The sequence below is a fragment of the Chaetura pelagica genome, unplaced genomic scaffold, assembly GCF_000747805.2.
Source record: "Chaetura pelagica isolate M959 unplaced genomic scaffold, ChaPel_1.0 scaffold72, whole genome shotgun sequence".
NCBI classification, from domain to species: domain Eukaryota; kingdom Metazoa; phylum Chordata; class Aves; order Apodiformes; family Apodidae; genus Chaetura; species Chaetura pelagica.
Genome location: NW_009952560.1, coordinates 3,813,192 through 3,829,130, shown reverse-complemented (window position 1 = coordinate 3,829,130; position 15,939 = coordinate 3,813,192). Strand labels below are relative to the sequence as shown.

At 41.0% G+C, this 15,939-nt stretch overlaps 1 protein-coding gene across 1 annotated transcript; it reads right to left on the bottom strand.

Moving 5' to 3' along the window:
• Positions 1-1,198: 1,198 nt before the first annotated feature.
• On the bottom strand, positions 1,199-13,448 carry SLC6A4 (solute carrier family 6 (neurotransmitter transporter), member 4). Its single transcript, XM_010009092.1, has 13 exons — positions 12,976-13,448; positions 12,105-12,239; positions 11,076-11,295; positions 10,522-10,660; positions 9,998-10,132; positions 8,078-8,181; positions 7,250-7,377; positions 6,487-6,599; positions 5,607-5,738; positions 4,559-4,658; positions 4,101-4,201; positions 1,964-2,131; positions 1,199-1,273 (listed from the first exon to the last, which is right to left on the bottom strand). Exons 1-13 carry the CDS (start codon positions 13,433-13,435, stop codon positions 1,199-1,201), a joined length of 2,010 nt encoding a protein of 669 aa, XP_010007394.1. The 5' UTR covers positions 13,436-13,448.
• Between the last annotated feature and the right edge of the window lie 2,491 nt (positions 13,449-15,939).

The window sequence follows — 15,939 nt, the reverse complement described above, 5'->3', positions numbered from 1 at the left end:
TGCTGAACTCTAATTAACTTTTTGTTAAAAAAAAGTCCCCTCCTTTTCTTCTTCAGGGTGAAAACCAAGAGCATTCACATTATGAGCTAATAAATCTTCAAAGTATGTTTGTACAGTTTGCTAAACATACTTTTGTCAGCCAACCAAAAGGATTGTTCTAAATCTTGATTCTGTACTAGGAAAGAATAGAAAAAGCCACAGGCTCAAGGAAATTTTAGGTGTGAAATTGAGTATAAACAAACTAAATGAAGCAAAGCAGAGAAACAGGCCTTTAGGATTCCTTCTTCTGGCATTGGAACTTAAAAAAAAAGTCATTGTTCATTTCTAGTTTCTTTGGGTGTGTTAGGCATGTCAGGAGAATGATGTTATCAATATCTACCTTTTTGGAAAACAGTGTATTAACGCTAGTAGCTTAGGGGCTTGTCCTGTAACCCAGAATTAGTTTTTGGCACTTGACTGGGTCTGAAGGAACACTACCAAAAATGCCTTTGTAGTATTTATTATGCAAGAAAGAATTAATAGAAACTGTTACCATTTAAAAAGTGCAGGAGATTCTCCCAAACGTGTGTGCTAATGTATGCAGAGCTGTGTACAGTTCTGCTCAGGATTGTTGCCTCTTCCTCTGTCCACTCCACTCCAAACAGGGATTGAAGAATTGACTAATGTGGTTTTTTTCTAGTTTATAAACCCCCCTGTTACTTGACCAATGTAAGGCTATCAGAAATCTCTGTATTTTTCAATGTAGTTTAAGCAATTAGAACCTCAGAAGCAAATACAACATTGCCCAGTACAAAGGGTCACACTGAGGAAGACACAGGAGTACTGCCACACACTGGGGATTCTACACCTACCCCCTACTCCTCCTAGACTTCTAGACAGTCACACAGACTCCCAGGCAGCCCCAGTGCCCACGTGTAGGGGAGTGGTGTTCTCATGCACACAGACATCCTCGTGTTTCCATTATGAGTTAGTTCTCAGTCAGTTCAGTCTGGTGAGAAGTGCACAGTAGATTCTGTTGAATTGCTTGGATTAATGTGCTGGAGGCATCATTGTTTCCAAATGCCTGTTATCACTGACACCACAGAAAACTTCTGTATCTGTTGTCTCAGCTGGAAATGTAATTCTTAGGTGGGGGGGGGAAGAGTGTGGGGAAAGTTACATTTTATACTCCCCTTCTGTCCCCTGGAAACCCACGGGCTTATACTGCGTTCATGCGGATGTCTCCAAAAGGAATTTCTGTAGCTGTTTCTGGAGTAATGCTTTTCAGAATACGCTGTTGGAAAGAAATCAGTATTAGATATGGATTCATTTCAGAGGTAATATATAACATGACAGCCATTTGGAAAGAGATCTCTAATAAAAATATGACTGTGGCTTGAGTTACACCTCTGCAACCACACACGTTTCAGGCTTCTGTTAGCACTATAAAGACATGAGGTGCCACAGAAGTGCAGAGGGTTATTTTTAAATTATTTGTAACATATAATAAGAATCAAAGATTGGCAGAAGTTGTATTAATGCCTTAGGACTTTGCAGCTTACTTGGATACCTTGAGCCAACTGAACACATTCTCAGCTGGTATGTACGTGAACTTTCAAGAAATCCCAAAGATGTCATCACAGACTGTTTATGGCAGAGAAGTCTTACCACATGTGGGAGAGAAGAAGAAACTTGTTCTTAAAGATATACCCAAGGAAACCAAACTTTCACTGTGTCATTCCCATGACACTGTGTCTTGTGTAATTTCTAGGAAAAGCCTCTGGTTTCCCCGAGCTTAAAATACTTGGATATTTTATATGAATGTCAGTAACTTCAGTAGGATTGGGGGAAATCTGTGAATCAGCTGGCTGGGAACAGAACAATCCTCAAACCCCAGGGCATCAAACCCTAGAAAAATCTACATGTAATCTTTCTAGGAATCACCTCATACAGTCACATAGAAGCAACAGAGCATGGTGGTTACCTCCTTAAGTGTTCCTGGAGTGACGATCAACCGATAAACCATGTAGATGGGAATACAGATGATGGAAGAGGTTCCTATGCAGTAACCCAAGACTGTGGTCCAGTAGGGGTAATTATAATCAAAAAGCCGTAGCTCAGGAGGGTTGGACAGGAAGCTGCAAGTGACAAACTGAGAAAGAAAACAGCAACATACAAATCTGTATTTCAGTGGCACTCACTTCATGTAGGTAACTGACCCAGCAGAGCCTTGCACTTAAAAAAAAAGGACTCAAGAAGAATTGCTTAAAAAACCCTAAATTTAATAACTATGGATTTTAATTTAAAAGAACAACAACAACAACAAAAACCAGCCAACCCCCAAAAGCACTTTTGGATATCCAGACTTACCTTCAGGAAGTTTTAAAAAGAGCTCAGGAGCTCCAGAAGATAGACCAACCAGTAAAGGAACTAGATAAAAGTTCTCCTGTGGTTTGCTTATTCCATAAACACACAGTGGTGGTTCTTGCTTAATAAGCATTAGAGAGCAAATTCAGGACCACACTTGTACATTTAAAAGATAAAAAAAAGATGGTAGATGAACACAATCTGATTGATTGATACCAGTGAGCAGAATTTCATCCTGTTACCCTTGTGTTGAGTCTTATAACTTGATTGCAGCTAAAGCATCCCTTCCAGAAAGGCATCATCTTAATTTCAAGCCACCAGAAATGAAAAGTGTACAGTTTCCCTTAGCCACTTTCCCCCTATTTAATCATGATCAGTGTCAATTCTGCTTTGTCTGAATTGAACTCATAGCCAGTCTGCTGTTGGTTTATGTTGTTCTTTATTGAGTTGCAGACCCTTTTAATACTCTTTCAAATACTCTTAAAAGTATTTACCTGTGGTAATCACTTCAGCTTTGTCTGTGATAAGCTACACAGGCTCTATTTTGTCACCATTACTTGTTTGCTACAAATTTTATCTTCTCTGTGCTATTTTTTCCATAGCATTTCAGTTCTTAAGTAGCTTTTAGAAATGTTAACACTAGTGTGGATGTAATATTCTGTCATCACCTCAACTAGAATGCTGCTAGATCTTTTTCCTGTGCATATCCCTCCTGACTGAAAAATTTCTTGTGAAATAAGATATTTTTAGTTGAGTACTATAAGGATAGTAATTGTGACTATCCTTGGAAGGATCTCTGACTCTGTTGTGTCCAGAGGATCATCAGAAGATCAAGATTTCCGTCACCATTTCCATACAGAAATCCCATCCTACCTTCTGGGCTTTCCTTAGGTTAGTTTAGTTTCCACTGAGAACACAAATAGCTCTAACCTAGTGACCTCATCACCAGAGCTACATTACTCTCTGGTTTACTGTCTTAGGATCACAAAGAAAACAATAGTATAAAAATCATCTGTGGTGTCACACTTCTATTTATAGCCTTTTCTTCCCTTCTTTTTCTAGGGGTAAGAAAATGATAATCTGTTAATTGTGCATTGAAAATTACAAGTGTTTTGGATTTACTCTATAGTTTTGAATTCACTCTTAAATCTACATTCTGTGCTTTATGAACTTCATCTTGACTTGCTTGGCTCCCACTGAGGCTAGTAGCAATAAAAGAACTTATCTTGGATCAGGAAATGAACACTTTCTGGGAAGATGTTATAAAAAATACTGCCAAGTCAAACACTGGGACAGTATTTCCAATTCTGAATTATAGATTTATAAAGATTGCAATTAACTGCTGTAAATGTTAAGTGGAATATTCTAAAGCTGTCAGTCAGCAGTTGCTGAGAGAATATATTTACTTGGTTTCCCCCCCCAGACAGCATGGTTTGTCAGCTTTTATTGCTTCATTTTCCTGAGGTTAATGTAAAACACAACAAAGTAACTTTGTTCAGCAGAAGGAAGGAGAGGAGTTCTTCAGAACTCAGTCTTCCTTATCTAGCTTATCTACAGAATTTCTTAAAATAGAGATTTTTAGTAACAGGACCTTGCAGCATTGTATTACATTTCTCACTAATTGAGCCTTTTTGGCTTAACAAGAATTGTTACTAAAGAACTTGTAAAGACAAGGCTATCATTGAGCTTTTAGAAATTTAAGTAGCTGTAGCTTTTTTTGTGCTGGAAAGAAAAAAGCTATAAAGGAAACTCACCAGAAGGAAGATGGGACTAATTGCTACCCAGCACACTCGCCAGTACCAACCTGGGGCAAAGCCAAGCATTTCTTTCACATCATTGCAAAACTGGGTGATGCCTGGAGAGAGAAGTGGGAGGACAGTGGTGACACCAGGTACACATTTTTCATGAGTAGAAGTGCAGCATTTTGTATGTGCAGCAAATACACTCAGAATCTGTACTGAAAGACATGTTCCTGTAACTCTTTAATTCTGTTAAATCCTTAATTATTCTGCATTCTATCTCTGGTTACCTTTAGATGTCATTGTCAGAGAAAAATTAATCATTCTCACAGATTTTGTAATCATTGAGTTTGTAAACAGGTTTGGTAAACTTCTTCCTGGAGACATCAGTGATCTTGTCTGCAGCAGCAGAGGAAAGACTGAGCTGCAGGAGCTTAGGAGGCTGGGTCAGCCTGGTTTGGCAGCAGACATACCATAGAACCAGGCCACAGCAACTGCTTCCAGAAACACCACTGTCAGGACAGCTGGACCCGTGGCATATTCTTCAAACAGCTTTACCACATAAGCTCCTCCCTAGAAAGGAGATCATATCATCAGTGAGGCACAGATCCAGTGAGGGAATTCCTGTCAGACTGTTGTTTATTTTTGCCTTCATCTGGATCAGATTAGTCACAGATGGGCAATTCAGTCAGTTCTGTTGCTTTGTGGCAGTTCCTGCCAGTGAAATCCTTAAGCATGTGGCTGATCTGATCTCTCTAGTGCCACGCAGAAAAGCTAAAACTGAATCTGCTGGCAGTTTAAGCTGGATTTTAAGGAATAAAAGAGATTTGGTGGGGCTTGATGGGGTGGTTTTTTACATGCCTTTTTGTGATGTCATCTTCTTTCTCCAACCTGAGTAATAGTTACTGAACAGGAAACTAATAGTGAGTTATTCTGATTTCCTTCCCTTTGTGATCTAGAATCAGATGAAGGAGGAAAGCATTGTGTCTTGGAGAGGAACTAAGTCCCCTTTTACAGCAAATCCTCTAAATGAGAAGGAAGTTGCACATAAGTGAAGCACATGGAGTGAAATGTGACAGGAAAGCCAAGTATTTTTTCCTTGTCTCTTACGATCATTACCCTCATCATTCAAAATGTTGCTTGTTAGAAAATTTAACTCCACAGGGTCTGTTTGGTGTGAGTGATCATGATTTCTGGCCTGATTGGATGAGGAGCACCCAGGAAATGCATTGCTGGAAGTTTTAGGAGAACAGGTTGTCTGCAGCTGATCCAGCAGTTGGAGCAGCAGCTGTGTCATGTGTGCACATCAGAGTTCTACTGAATTGCAGTAGTATCATTTTGCAGCACATTTCCTGGTGAATATTCATTCCAAAGATAGTTTTCCAACACATAAAGAAAACAGGCTGGAAATTTAATGTGATTTCTTGAAACACTCTTAAAAAAAAAAATACTACCCTCTCCAAGATGTCATTTGCAGGAAACTGCCAGTAAAGAGAGCAGAGGAGTGGATGAAATACTTACAAATGTCAGGGTTGCCAGTGACCCCAAAAAGCAAATGATGATCAGACCAAGCACAAACAATTCTCTGCGTTTGCTCCACACATGTGGGAATTCATCCAGTACTCCAGTAATCACTCCTTCTAGTCCTGCAAACTGAAAAGCATGGAAAAGTCACTGGAAAATAGAGGGCAGTTTTACCTGCTTTATGGGTTGTTTCAGTGCTTAAAGGAGCTTCACATCATTGACTGGTGCTTTATCCTGCCAGTAGAGCTGGTGTGATGGCTGTTTAGACAGTCTTTCTTCAGAACTTTGACACTTTTTAAGGTGGGGAGTTAGTCTTCCCATATCTGTAGGAAGTGCCTGGAATCCACAGGAAGAACTGAATTCTAAGTATTAGGATGCTGGTAAGTGGCTCCCTAGAACTAAGATTGTGAAATCAGCTGAGTTTAGCCGTCCTGGAAGGAGCTGACTTTCCAACCAGACAATTCTTCAGGACATCTCATTCCCACAGTGCTGTTGAGGAGGCCCAGCTCCAGGTCCCACCTTTTAAATCCAATTAGTTTGATAAAATTCCAGATTCTAATAATTGCTTTTTAAGTTTACAAGACCTGGAAGGCTGCATTCAACCAGGTGTTCATGAATCAGGTGCTTTGGTTGTGTTTCCAGGTGTTACTAATTGTCATAGTATAACACTGATAAATGAAGTAATTTTATTTGGGCCTATTTAGGTCAAAATGGGAGTAATGGTTGCTGTCTCACAGAAGGCACATGGAGATGCCAAGCCTACTTTAAACCCTTTAGTGACAGTGCAGTGTTTGTTATTTTCCTTTTGGTGTTTTTGCAGGGGTAAGGCCATACCCCAAATACCCCAGGGGGCTGCTGGTACACACTGACTACTCACTGTGCTGTCCAGTCCCAGTGTGAGTAACATCAGGAAAAAGATGATGGCAAAGAAGGTAGAAGCAGGCATGTTTGCAATGGCCTCAGCATACGTGATGAAGAGAAGGCTGGGTCCTGACAGCAGAAGAGAGAATGAGGGCTAATGTTAGTGCATGCCAGGCTGTGTCACTGTACCACAGTCTCACAGAATTATTGAGGCTGGAAAAGACCTCTGAGATCATCAAGTCCAGCCTATAACCTGACACCACCACATCAGCCAGACCATGGCACTAAGTGCCACATCCAGTCTTTCCTTAAATGCCTCCAGGGCTGGTGACTCCACCACTTCCCTGGGCAGTCCATTCCAATGTCTGATCACCCTCTCCCTGAGGAAGTGCTTCCTGATATCCAATCTAAACCTCCCCTGGAGCAGCTTCAGGCCAGGCCCTCTCATCCTGTCACCAGTTGCCTGAGTGCAGGGCCTGACCCCCATCTGACCACAACCTCCCTTCAGGCAGTCTTCCAGGGGTAAATTCTGCCCCCAGGTTATTTTGCAGTTACCACCATGTCTGTGAAGTTGCATGCAATATGACTTCCATATGCTGGTTTTCTGGAGTAAGTTTTTTGCTTTACTGCATATTTATAACAGTGCTCTTATCATAAAGTCATTATTCTGAATGATACACTAAATAATTTGCATCATTTGCACTGTTCTCAGAGGATAAGATACAAATACCTTCTGTCTGAGAAGCAGTTGGATAAATGTGCACAAAAAGTTGGCCTACCAGTGTCCTTGGCAACCTCTGAAACATCTTCATTCCTCATCTCAGCCATGTATCCCAGCACAGTGAAAATGACAAATCCAGACACAAAACTGGTCAAACAGTTCACGGTGCTGGTAACCAGAGCATCCCTGCAACAGAAGACCTAACTCACATCAGGGAACTGGCATTGCTGGAAGTGGGAGTTCAGTACCAGATGGAGTGAGTTTCCCATCTGAATAGACTAGAAAAACTGAGGGAATGCAATGAAAAGAGCAAGTATCCAAACTGGAGGAAAAAAAATCAGCAACCCACAACTGCCTTTTCTTCTTCAACTTCAAACAGGTGCTGTCACATTAGTATGACACCAGATTGAATGCTGTTTATATACTGGTGTTTTCAAAAAATAGGAATTACTGTAGGAACAGTAAAGAATTGAGACATTATTTTACAAGTTACAAATAGATTTTTTTTCAAGGTAACAAGGAAACAGCTATAAATCACCTTTCAGATCAAGACCTCTGAGTCATTTCCTAACTGACTGCTGAGATTAAATAATTGTAATGTGATCATTTGGCAGGGGTTTGGTCTATTTTGTTGTGGCAGGTTTCTACATCTTAGATTTCTTGCTGTAATTGGTAATTATCTTTCTTCAGGGTAGGCATCACAGAGAATAAATGTTTTAAAGTACAGGTTCTTTCAATAAGGACTTTTGTTCTGTTATGCTGCTGATTTATATGTGCACAGGTCTGACAATTCAGTGCTTTTCATCAGCACTGTGTTCCTTTTTCATAAATAGCTACAGTTCCTTTTTTTAACTCATTTTTACATACAGAATAAGATAGAACTCACTGGTAGCAGTTGTTGTGGAATTTGTTGTAGCTGGCATAAGCCAATAGGACTCCAAAACCTGGCCCAAGGGAGAAAAAAATCTGTGCTGCTGCATCCACCCAAACCTGAAAAATATTGAACATCAAGAAAAAATAACATGAAACAGATCAAATAAGTTTGGCATATTCAAAATACCACATAGCCCTACAAAACCATGTTTCACTAGTCTGCCTATATTCTAGTCCTGGTCTAATAAAAACATGTTGTTAAGAGAGCATGTTGAAATATGAGTATTTATTGTAGATCTGAGAGAGCTGTAAATATCCACAATAATTATAGTGCCTATGCTGTGCTTATTGTGTCTCCTTACACTGTTGCAAGTCCTTACTGGCACTTTCCTTCTGACAGCATCTTAGATTAATCCACAGTGATGTGCCTGTATTCAGTGTAACAAAACTTCAGTCATGAAGAGTGTTCTATCCATGATTTTGCAGTGGGTTTGGCTCATCTTCCTCCAAACCACGTGTGCTGTGAAACATCCCTACATGTGGCTGCGTGTCCTCCAGGCTAAGCAGCAGATGATTGCTGCTCAGATTTTTCCTAGACTTAAAGGAAATCCATTTGACAGTGTGGATGCAGTTCTAGTCCTTAGGACTCAATTCAGCTTTGTTGTAGCCATGACAGATGCAAGTGTGATCATCTTGTTATGAAAAGCCTGTTGTACTTGAAAAGTGGCCGCAGCCTTAATGAGCAGTGTTCCTAAAGTACAATATCACTTCTCTTTCTGAAGGTGAAAGTCCTCATTCATTTATCCTCTTTTGATTGAAACATGGGGTTTGTTACAACTCATTTCTAATATTCTCTCCCATGGGGTGAGGCCATCCTGTATCAGGCACAGACAGAGCTCTGTCATCCTCCAGCACAGATTGCAATCTGCTGTCCTCACTTCAGATACATCCAATACAATATCAATGTGCTTTATTGCTTTTGCAGAAGATGTGATCCCTTATTGGAGATGCTGCTTTATCAGAGACTGGTGTCTTTTCATTTCCTCTTAATTCAAAGTTCTCCATATCAGCTGGGCAGCAACAGACTTGCAAACATTAGAATTTTTAATCTTTGTGTTTGTAGTACTGCTTTGGGGTTTTTCCATCACCCTCCTCACTAGACACTTTTATAGGCAGGGAAGTGCAGCCTTGAGCCTGATGGACTGCTTGTCATCCACAGAGTTCTGGAATAGCTCAGGTGTGTTGGTTAGCTCAGCCTTGTCCTCATTTCTCCTTTCTTTCCAACTCTTGGTGGTGGATGCAAGCCTAACTGATTTATTCCTTCTCCACACACACTTGCGTGTTTTACTGAGTCATGTTTTAATTGGTAGCTACAGACACTCTCCTTGGGCTTATCTGCTAAAGCTTGTCACAGGGTGCAGATGTGAAGTAACCTGCACTATCTAAATACAGACACCACTGGGCTGTGCAAGAGCTTGCCCAAGTGTGTAGTGATCCCCACAGCCAAATAAAATGCCACTAGGGCTTAATAAATTTTGCTTGTTTAGTGTGACTGTCACAGTTGACTTTGTTGTAATGTAGCAGCAATTGCAGCTTCTCCCTCCAAGTCAGGTTGTTTTCTTGGCAAAAAATTGTTTGGCTGGTCATTTTATTTCTAATCAAGTTTTATCACTAGTTTTGTTCAACTACTGTGTGGGAACCCTGCTATTCTTTCAAGCTAAATTGATAGTGGACTTTACTATTTTAAAATAATCTTTGTGAGGGAAAGACTGGTGTGACTGTTTAAATAAGAGCATAAAGTCAGGCTTATAAGTCCATGCTAAGACATCTGTTAATCACACTGTGCTGAAAGCAGACTTTGAAGTATATACATGCTGAGACACATGCTGATGGGGCTCAAAGCAGATTTCTACCTTCTTACAATGCTTTTTACCTCAGTGGCCAGGAGCTTCTGCCACTCAGGTTTCAAGTAGTAGAGGACCCCTCTCCAGGCACCAGGCAAAGTTGCACCTCTCACTAACAGGATGAGGAGGATGATGTAAGGGAATGTGGCAGTCACCCATACCACCTGTGGGGGGAAGCAGAAAGGCAGAATTTGCCATGGGCAGGAAGTTAACGGGTTGTGATAAAAATGAGTGAAATTAATTGTAACTCTTAGCATTTGTAACTGCTTCATGTGAACTTCCCAGAGTCTGCAAACAGGCAATGTGCACATCTGGACCCACACTTTCTCTTGGCAGGTTTGTTCTTGTCCAGAGAAGAGTGGCGTAACTGGCTGTTGTTACATATTACTTGGGTAACAGAAGCAGTGACTCTGCACTAAGTGCTTCCCAAACACACAAGCCTAGAATCCCTGTCATGAAAGCAGTCTGAGATAATAATTAAGTTAATTGGCTCCCTTAGGACTGCTGCTGGGCTATACTGTACCACATTGATTTGTCTTGCTTTTGTGTTCACCTTGCCAGATGTTTTGACCCCTTTCCAGATGCTGAAGTACACAATGGTGAAGATAAACAACAGACAGAGGGTCAGTTGCCAGCTAATGCCCCCCAGGTCATCCAGCCCATCAGACCTGTGCACCTGTAGAACTTGGCGGCTGAAAGAGGAAAGAAAAACACATCATAGAGTTTCTGATGAATACCTGTGCTAAGCAGGCTCTGAACAGTCCCATACTGGGCCCTGAGCACTACAAGTAACATGACTCTGAAGGTCACTTATCAAAGACTCAGGATTAAGTTGGATATTCTTTTTTTTTAAATTAAAGGCTTGTTATTAATGGCACACCAGTGATGACAAACGAGAAGTGATGACAGCAACAATGGTTGGGAACCTCTGATCTAAAACACAGAGCAGAGCACCCTCCCAAACCCCTGAAGCTACAAATATTTACTTATTTGAACAGTTCACAAAAGGGAACCATTAATAACAGCCCTGCTCCCCCTCCAAAGACAAGCTTGCTCCGTGTTCCACCATTCTCTCTCACATTGCTGTCCTCACTTACATGCACTTACGTATAAAATTCTTCTGCGGGAGAGATGGAGTGTGGGGACCAGGTGACATTGTCCTTGCTGAAGTAGTTTGTGCAGTTGCCCGTGTTCCAGGTGTTGGTGCAGCTGGTCCAGGGCAGCTCCGCCGTGAAGGAGGATACGAGGTAGTAAAAGGCCCAAGCCATAATGGTGTTGTAGTAGGAGGCTACGTAAAGATCTATTATACAGATGGCAAAGCCAATTCCTAGTAAGGTAGGAAATAGTTCCATGGAGTAAGTTTTAGGCCAAAAAAAAAGAACAAAGAAAGGAATTGGTTATCACATCAGTTGCAATTAGTAACTCTCTAAGGCAGCTCTGCAGGAGGGACACGTGCCCTCTCAAGTGCTTATGACACTGGAATTTCTTGTGCCTGTGGAAACACTCAGGCTCCAATTCCCTAAAAGCATTCTTAATCAAGACAGGACATGCTGATATAGATTTTTTTATCTGTTCCTAAGTTCCTAGTTTAGAAATAGGCATCTTGCTCTCTCAGTAAATAAAGACAAGACCAGAGCCATAACACTGGGAGGGAGCAAGAGTGAAGGAGCACACAGACCAGGTCCTGCTCTGACAGACTCTGTGGCAATTGGCAGAGCAGGCTGAAGATGGGCTATCATTTCTTTGTAGTATCTTTGTCATAGAAACAGTAGATCTTTATTCTTTCCTAGTTTTAGTTTTGCCTTGGGTACTGTAATGCTGCACTTACATTATTATATTTTTTGTTAGGGTTGTGGTTTTTTTAATATTTTCAGGCTTGGGGCAAAGAGAGTGGCCTGGCCTCTATCTAATCAATGTGAGGGTTGCACATCACACACGTGTAGGAGAGCACACACACACACCTGCAGGTGTGCACAAAGGTTTATGAAAGCTTTTCTTTGTAAAGCCAAAATCTTGTGTAGAACAAGCCTTACTTTGTATTGAGAGATTTTCATATTTTTCAGAAACTTCACCTTAATAAGAAAACCTTCCAGTCATTCAGAAAGTTCCTAGTGATTTTCCATTTCCTTTCTTTACCTTTGAATATAGGACATATTTTTCTCCAAATTGAAATACACCCATTCCTGTGATACTGTCCTAGTGCTAGTTCCATATAGAAGAGAGGAATCCCTCCAAAGATGGCCATAATAATGTAAGGGATGAGGAATGCTCCTGCAAGAAAGAAAGCAGATGATTGTAACTCTTTATAGGACTTGTCTTCCAACAGCACCAGCACTCCATAGACAACATTTCCTTTCATCCCACAGGGAAAATGCATATCCCCTCCCTTGCCAGGGTGCCCCACTGAATTACCATGGGATATCTCCTAAGAGTAACTACTCAGTGTGAATAAGCACCAATGCTCAGGCCAAACTTCTGTAACATAGGATCCATCAAGACTGTACTGGCTACAATGGACACAGCTGAGAGATGGGCTGCAGATAAAATAATTAATTTCTTCAGTAAAATACTTTTGTTACATCAAGGAGACCAAAGTCCTTTCCAAAGTCTCCTTTATTAGATTTATATTTTGGCTGATACACCAGTGAGTCTTAAGACCTAGAATTCCTGATCAGTTGGTGTTGGTTTTTCTGATTTTAAAATACTTCTCAAGAGAGGGATTGAGTTTTCCCTCTTGGAAAATGGTTCTTGCTCTCAGCTTCTGGTCGTACTGTGGTTTTTAGGACTTGCTAAGTAGTTTTTCTTCCATCTTAATGTGTCCAATTATCCTACCCCAGTATTTAGATTTCCCAGTCTACTTGAAAAGTAATTTCCCCTTGGTCATTTGTATTATATGTTAACATAAGCCACTATATTATTAAGCCAACTAGATGATAAAGTAAGTCACTTAACCATCCATGCCTAAGCAAGGAAGCTCAGCATTAAGGACACAGAACTAGTCACTGACCTCCTCCATTTTGGTAGCATATATAAGGAAATCTCCACACATTTCCCAGATCCACAGCATAGCCAATAACAGAGAGTAGAAAGTCAATTTTTTTACTCCAGGTCTCTCTGTCCTCCAGCTCCATCAGCTGCTGCTGGCCTTCTGCTCCACAGGTGGTAGATGTGGTGGTGGTGGTGGTGGTTGTGGCTGCTGGGGCAGTGCCCTGGGCATCTTCCACCTCTCCCATTCCATTACAGGGAACAGAGCTCTGAACCCCTGAATAACCATTTGAGATCTGAGCTCCCTCCCCTTTATCTCCTTGGCTGGGATGGACTTTATTGCCATCCTCCACTAGTCGTAAGGCAGATTTAGGGTTCCTGACAAGTCTGTTCTCCTTACAATCTTCTCCTTCACTACAGTCTGAGACCGCTTTCTTGGAAGTCAGTGGCTCAGTCTCATTGCTTGTTGCCTGTTTCTCCATTTTTTTCTGAGGTTTTTCCCAGGCACTTGCAGAGGGGCAGCAGCACCGAGTCCCCTTGTAGCTTGTCTTTCCACCCTTTTATTCCCAGTACTTTTAGAATTCCTCTTCCATATTTCAATCCATCAGATGGAAGGCACAAACACCATCTAAGAAATGAAAATAGTTAAAAATCGATTACAGGGCTTCCTTACACTGGTGACTTTCAAGTTACAACTGACAGATTCTGTGATTAAAAGACTTTTGGAAGTAATTAACCATCACAGCATGCAACGAGGCATTTAGTAGCTAATCCATTCAGCATTTTGTGCAGAGAAAGGAAGGAAAAAATCATCCTCTTCTACATCAGGAGTTGGTGTACCTGGCCTACAGCCCCTCAAGCAGATTTGCTGGACTTTGTGCATTGTTGGACAACTCACAGGCAGTCCCAGTCCTGCTGTCTTCTGGTACCACATTCTCCCTTTGAACACTCCTTTCATACCCAGGGAAGCTGTGGGACTCCCAGTTTGCAAGAGTGAGGGCAGAGTTTAGTGTGGCTTGTATTTTCATTTTCATAAATTCATGCTGTGACTCCTACTGGAAATTTCTAGATTCACCCAGTACAAAGGGAAAAGAATTATTTAAGCAAATATGAGATAACAAATTACATCTCATGATCACCTTTCTGCTGAAATCCCACCATGTCTGCTGGTTGGTAGAAGACCCAGAAGGTTTAAATCAAAGTTAAGAAAAGTATTTAAATCAGTGTTTTTGTATCAACTAACCTTTGAGGCTCAGTCAACACTAATAACAAGGAAAAAAAAGTTCAGGAAATGTAAATTTGATTGTTTTGACTAAGAACTAACATGTGGTTGTAAGGACAAAACTTGTCCCCAGTTTTATTTAACTTCTTGGGGAAATAAAGGCATCTTGCATTCTGTTTGGGTCTGTTAACCCTGGGGTTCCAGCCCTGGGAAGGGTAGTGGGCACTACTCCTGTTCTGCTGTCCACTGCCAGCAAAAAAACAGGCACTGGGAGAATTCCTGGCTTTACCTGCCCTCTTTATATATCCTAGAAGTGTAATCCAGGGGAAACAAATCATTAGAAATAAAGTATAAAACAGTTAATTTTCCCTTCAGAGCAAAAAGAACAGAAAAAGACTTGTGATCCAGAGGGTCATGTTGTGTTTGTTCATGTCATGCAAATGCCCAATGGTCTTTGCTCAACAAAATCTTGAAACAGGAGCTGATTCTCTGTGCTGTAAATTCCCTGGGGAGTAACCTTGCTTTATGAGTAGTGTGTTACAAAATCTACCCCATCCCACCACATATTAAATTATAATTATGTTTCATTTTATCTCATTTTTTCCTTTTCAAAGCATTTTACCACAGTAATTATCATTGTCACATCCTAGCAGAAGCAGCAACATTATTTTACATTTGAGTGTTGGAAAAACTAAAGAGTGGATATTCTTTGCTAGAATTTGCTCATTGCCAGAGCTATTAAACCTCAAGTTTTCCCCACCTTTTAGCCTTATGTAAAGATTGTTAAACCTCTTCCTAAAACATTTATCAGTGCAAGCAGAAAGAGAAGGAAAGTTAACGAGCTGCAAACAGGTTCTTGAGATAAGTCTCTTGAAGGTTGGTTGTAACTTTCACAAGGATCTAGTTCTTCAGGCTTACATTCTGCCTTCACCCAGGCAATGTTCTTTTCATCACACAGCAAACAGTGCATCATTAATGCTGAATTCTCACAAGAGCAGTACTTTGCTACCATTAGTTAATCATCCACAAAGATCGAAACATCTTCAGAGTTCCAGAAAAAAAAATCCTATGGAGAACAACAGGAGTTTCTGTTTTACCTGCAAGTCTATAAAAAATGAGTGTCTTTGGAGTCCGAAACCTTCCAAATGTCCCAAAAGATCTTGTGAAGATGAAAACAGTCCTACCACCACTGGTGGCAACATAAGAATCCTAGGAAGGGCCACAGCCAATCCTTTCCTTATACAGAGCATGTCAAATATGAGGTAGGAATATGGAAAAGTAACCTGAGCCCTTCTGGACTTTACACCTCTTACTCATACATGGGAAAGCAGTAAAGGATGTTGATTTAACTGCATTATCTCATGAGACTGGATTTTTCTATACCTGAAACTTAAACCCTTACTGTATTTGTAAAACACTTGATTTCTGCCCAGAGATACTGCCTGGCACTTCATTTCTGAGGAGAGGTCATTGAATGTGCTGTTGATTCCCTGCATCTCTGACAATTAAGATAGTGGTCTTGCCCAGAGCTAAGCTCTTCTGCTCCTCTGCAGACCATAGGAAAGAAATATCACATTATTTTAAAGATATCTTTGTAGAATTTTTGTAGTTCGAGCCTCAAAGATGCAAAACTGATGTGTGAATTTTGGGGGGCTTCAGCTGGAAGTTGAGCTATTCCTTCCTGCAAGGGAATTGCAGCCTGGGAAACCTCTGGGGCGCCAGACTCTGCAGCTGTGCCGTGGTGTTCCCTGTGGCATAGTTGGC

Excerpts from the sequence above, each read along its gene's own strand:
- SLC6A4 (XM_010009092.1), bottom strand. The coding sequence starts at position 13,435 with ATGGAGAAACAGGCAACAAGCAATGAGACTGAGCCACTGACTTCCAAG. Across the intron at positions 5,739-6,486 it reads CACTGGGACTGGACAGCACA|TTTGCAGGACTAGAAGGAGT; the intron begins GTGAGTAGTCAG and ends CATGCTTTTCAG. Across the intron at positions 2,132-4,100 it reads TTAGTCCCATCTTCCTTCTG|TTTGTCACTTGCAGCTTCCT; the intron begins GTGAGTTTCCTT and ends TTTCTTTCTCAG.